The 5,244-nt window shown below is 37.6% G+C and overlaps 1 protein-coding gene across 1 annotated transcript; it reads left to right on the top strand.

Annotated features, from left to right (window-relative positions):
* The first annotated feature begins 578 nt into the window (after window positions 1-578).
* LOC107904154 (uncharacterized) lies at window positions 579-4,863 on the top strand. Its single transcript, XM_016830425.2, has 3 exons — window positions 579-950; window positions 1,187-1,241; window positions 1,702-4,863. The coding sequence occupies exon 3, from the start codon at window positions 1,765-1,767 to the stop codon at window positions 4,723-4,725; it is 2,961 nt and encodes a 986-aa protein (XP_016685914.1). The 5' UTR covers window positions 579-950; window positions 1,187-1,241; window positions 1,702-1,764; the 3' UTR covers window positions 4,726-4,863.
* Window positions 4,864-5,244: the final 381 nt, after the last annotated feature.

Raw genomic sequence — 5,244 nt, 5'->3', positions numbered from 1 at the left:
CTTATAATTATAATAAGGAGACCGTAGTTATGGAATGGTTTGTGAAATTTTCTGCAAATTATCCAATAATATATTTAAAAAAATCAACTTGATAAAGAGATAATGATTGACTGAAAGATGTCAATTATTAAAGGGCGAGTATCACAATGTTAACTTTTGCATTGTAAATTATGAATAAAAATCATCTCAAAAAGAGTAAAACGAAAAACACTTTTGTTGGGTTTCCAAAACCAAAGTACTATGTTTGGTTCCCTACTGGTAACCTTAAAACCAAAGAACATCTGAAAGCTAACAATACCACCGGCATTGGATACTCAGTTTCTTTTTTGATTTTATTTAATATTTTAATCTTTTGTTGTAAAAAAGAAATTACATCTTTCTAAAATTTTACAATTCATTTTATGAGATTAAACCTATTATTTGTTATAAAATTTTAATTAAAAAATATAAAAATACTTTTGTTAATTTTTTATGTATATCTTATAATCATATCCAGTTTAAATTACTGCATTTTTACCCACAGGACAACAGTGGACAAAAACAAAACCCCATACCATGTCCATGTTCAAATGTGAATCCAGAAGCCGTAAAACACAGTGGATTTTGTCTTTCCAGCCAAAAAAAAAAAAAACTTTTTTCTTTTATAAAGAAGAATGCAGTGAAGTGGAGTCTATCAACCCATACCTCGTCAGGTCATCTTTTTGGGTCCCATCCCCCCCCCCCTCTTCAACGCTGTTTCTTCTTCTTTGTTAGCCCCAAAAATACTATAGACAAAGACATAGAAAGAGAAAATCTTGTTTCTATAGACATTGTGTTCTTTAAAAAGACAAGAAAAAAGGACAGAGAAACAAGCAAAACAAGTGTGTGTGTTTTTAGGACAAGTTGAGGCTTTTGGTTTTCGGATGCCATTACCAAATCTTGGGTTCTTTCTGTTTCAACTTTTTAGTAAGGTAATCTTTGATTCTTGGCAACATTGTTCAAAATCTTTGCTTTGTTTAATCTGTTTCTGAGAATGGGTTTTTATCAAATCTAAGTTTTAATGGTTAAACTAATTCCTTTGCTTCGATTTAGCTTTGATAGAACTTTGTCTATTTCATTGTCGAACTCGAAAATGTTATCAATTTTGCCATAAAAAATACATCTTTTTTTATATATTTTTTGGCTAATTATTTGCTTTGTTTTGCAGTTTTGCGAAGCTAAATTTGTTTCTGATCGATTCGGCAGACATTGTTTGAAGCCAAGTAAGTTCCTCAGATCTGAAAATTGCTTCTTTAGATCTGTAATGTTCTAGAGCTTAAACTCTACTCATTACTTTCATGTTTTTCTTTTCATTTTTTTTGATTTTTCGAACTATGTTGGTTGTGAGCATCGGATATGAGTATGTTCTAATGTATCAAGAAAAATGACGAGTCTTTGAATAAATCTATGCTTCAATTTAGCGTTCTTTAAAGCCATTTTTGTTAGTCTGATTCATATTATTTGTGTTTCAAAGATTTGAAATATTTATTTCTGAGTTTTGCTTTGAAAATGTATGAATTTGGTGTCTGTAATTGTTAGTTTTTTGTTTACTATAATGACATTGATGTTTGTTAAACTAAAACATCGCTGGTATGGATTTGGTTTCTGACAAAAAAAATACATGTCTTTCTTTGGTGTTTTCATGTTTACTTATTGTTTAATTTCAATCCCTTTCTGTTTCAGATTGGCTTCTCATACATTGATTGCACTTATGGGATCTGGCTCGAGAGAGAAAGTGTCTTAAATATGGATCTCGGAGAAGGTAGCGGCCGGTTGGGGTCGCTACCGACGACGACGTCTAGAACTATGTCATCATCTTCGTCGGCATTCTTTTCTGCAAATCAGTCACCGTTCTTTTCTCCGAGATCATCGACCTGTCAGTTGTCTGAATCAGCACGGTTTGATGTTCAATGTGATAGTACTAATTTAAGTGCTGATCCTTCAAGTTCGAGCTCTGGAATTCCAGATCCTGAATGCCTTGCAAATGTTGGATTTGCTGTTTCGGACGAGTCATTAATGCCGGCTGCTTGTGTTTCAAGTGATTTCCCGAAATTCGACCACTCGTCATGCACTTATGGCCATTTGCATGACAATTGTTTTTCTGGTATTATAGAGAAACATAGAAGGCATATAAGAAGCCATGATATGATGTTTTCCCCTGTTCCGATATCATTATCGTCTTATCAGCAAAGTAGTTACGACGTTTACATTGGGTTACATGGTCGGAAACCTTCCTTCCTGAGGTTCACGAATTGGCTCCGTGCTGAATTGGAAGTTCAAGGGATGAGTTGCTTTGTATCCGATAGAGCTCGTTTTAGGAACTCGCGTAAGCATGGACGTATAGAAAGGGCAATGGATGCTTCTTCCTTTGGTGTTTTGATTCTAACAAAGAAGTCATTCAGGAATCCATATACTATCGAGGAGCTTAGATTTTTTTCGAGCAAGAAAAACTTGGTTCCGATCTATTTTGATTTGAATATGGGTGATTGTCTTGTCCGGGATATAGTTGAGAAGAGGGGAGAGCTATGGGAAAAACATGGGGGTGAGTTATGGATTTCGTATGGAGGATTGGAGAAGGAGTGGAAGGAAGCTGTTAATGGCCTTGTTCGAGCCGATGCATGGAAGCTGGAAGCTCTGGAGGGTTGTTGGAGAGACTGCATATTACGAGCTGTAACATATTTGGCAATGCGGTTAGGAAGACGAAGTGTTGTAGATCGGTTAACGAAGTGGAGAGAAAAGGTAGACAAAGAGGAATTCCCGTTTCCTCGAAATGAAAACTTCATCGGCAGGAAGAAAGAATTGTCTGAGCTAGAATTTATACTTTTTGGTGACATTTCCGGAGAATCTGAAAGAGATTATTTCGAACTTAAGGCTAGATCAAAGAGAAAGCATTTGACAATCGGGTGGAGTAAGAGCAAATCATTGGAGGAAAGACGTAGGGAATGCAATTGGGAGAATGGTAGCCGGAAGGGTAAAGAACCAGTCATTTGGAAGGAGTCGGAAAAGGAGATCGAGATGCAAAGCACCGAAAGGCAGCGCTATCAAAGACCAAGAAGCAGTGGACGGAATTCACGAAGAAAGAGACCAGCGAAATTCATATATGGAAAGGGTATTGCCTGTGTAACGGGGGACTCCGGAATAGGGAAGACTGAGCTTCTTCTCGAGTTTGCCTACAGATATCACCAGAGGTATAAGATGGTTCTATGGATAGGTGGGGAAAGCAGGTACATTAGGCAGAATTATCTAAATCTCTGGTCCTTTTTGGACGTAGATGTCAGGGTTGAAAACGGCATAGACAAAAGGCGAATGAAAAGCTTCGAGGAGCAAGAGGAGGCGGCCATTTCTCGAGTCCGAAAAGAGCTAATGAGAAACATACCTTTTCTGGTGGTGATTGATAATTTGGAGAGTGAAAAGGATTGGTGGGATCAAAAGTTTGTAATGGATCTTCTTCCTCGTTTTGGCGGAGAGACTCACATTCTAATATCAACTCGCCTTCCCCGTGTGATGAATTTAGAACCTTTAAAACTCTCGTACTTGTCTGGAGTAGAGGCGATGTCATTAATGCAGGGAAGTGTAAAAGACTACCCTATTGCAGAGATCGATGTTCTCAGAGTCATTGAGGAGAAAGTCGGAAGGCTAACTTTGGGCCTAGCGATTGTAGGCGCAATCTTATCCGAGCTACCTATAAATCCGAGCCGGCTACTGGATACCATCAACCGGCTGCCCTCGAGAGACTTCTCATGGAGTGGTAGGGAAGCTCATTCATTGAGGAAAAACATATTCCTCCTGCAACTCTTCGAGGTATGTTTTTCGATATTTGATCATGCGGATGGACCAAGGAGCTTAGCAACGAGAATGGTTCAGGTGAGTGGTTGGTTTGCACCTGCTGCGATTCCGGTTTCCCTGTTAGCACTAGCTGCTCACAAGATACCTGAGAAACATAAAGGAACCAGGTTTTGGAGAAAACTATTACGTTCCTTGACTTGTGGTTTTTCTTCGTGTTACTCCAAAAGATTTGAGTCTGAAGCATCTTCCATGTTGCTAAGATTTAATTTAGCAAGAAGTAGTACCAAGGAAGATTATATCCATTTCAACGAAGTCATCAGGATGTACGCTCGGAGGAGAGGAGTTACTGGAGTTTCACATGCCATGGTTCAAGCTGTAGTCAGTCATGCGTCATTATCCCACCACTCAGAACATATATGGGCAGTTTGTTTCTTGCTATTCGGATTTGGAAATGATCCAACAGTTGTTGAGCTCAGGGTGTCGGAATTATTGTACATTGTCAAAGAAGTGATTTTGCCTCTTGCAATTCGGACATTCATGGTATTCTCCCGGTGCAGTGCTGCTCTGGAACTCCTCCGACTATGCACCGATGCTTTGGAGGCTGCAGACCAGGCATTTGTTACCCCAGTCGAGAAATGGTTGGACAAATCACTTTGTTGGGGGCCTATCAGAACGAACGCGCAATTGAATCCATGTCTTTGGCAGGAACTGGCATTAACGAGAGCCACCGTGCTAGAAACCAGGGCGAAGTTAATGCTAAGAGGGGGACAATTCGACATAGGAGATGACCTAATCCGGAAAGCCATTTTTATTCGGAACTCGATCAGTGGTGAGGATCATCCGGATACAGTATCCGCTCGTGAAACTCTGAGCAAACTCACCCGGCTTCTAGCAAATGTTCAAGCTCATACTTCACCATAGATCCCTATATTTCTTTGTTAGCAAAATTTAGAGTGTAGATTATACAAAGTTTACAAATAAAACTCTTGTAAACAGCAATTCATAGAATTTTTTTTTAACCATTTTAACTTGGAATGAGATGCCTTACAGTTTTGAATTTACATTGTGTTTGAAATCTACTGAGTTTGCTCAGAGTTTTGGAATGGCTATACCTATGCTCCTGAGTTATTTATGTTTAATTTGTGAATCGAATTTGAATATTTTAATACTTGAATATCGAAAATATGGAGTTAAGAAAAACAAACCAACCAATCCTTTACATATTATTACAGAGTTTTTGAATAACTAATAAATGAAAATATTTTACAGGAAAATCATTAAAATTAAAGAAAATTCAAAAATTATTATTTTTTTCAAAATGAAACAAATAAGTCTAAAATTAAATTATTAAGAAATATAATTACGAACTTCAAAAATATTGGTAAAAAAAATGTATTCGATTGAGTCTTAAGAGATCTAACATTATAGATGTGCGAATCA

Source organism: Gossypium hirsutum, chromosome D05, assembly GCF_007990345.1.
Source record: "Gossypium hirsutum isolate 1008001.06 chromosome D05, Gossypium_hirsutum_v2.1, whole genome shotgun sequence".
NCBI lineage: Eukaryota > Viridiplantae > Streptophyta > Magnoliopsida > Malvales > Malvaceae > Gossypium > Gossypium hirsutum.
Note: the sequence above shows the minus strand (reverse complement) of the source record. Positions and strands in the feature narration are given on the sequence as shown.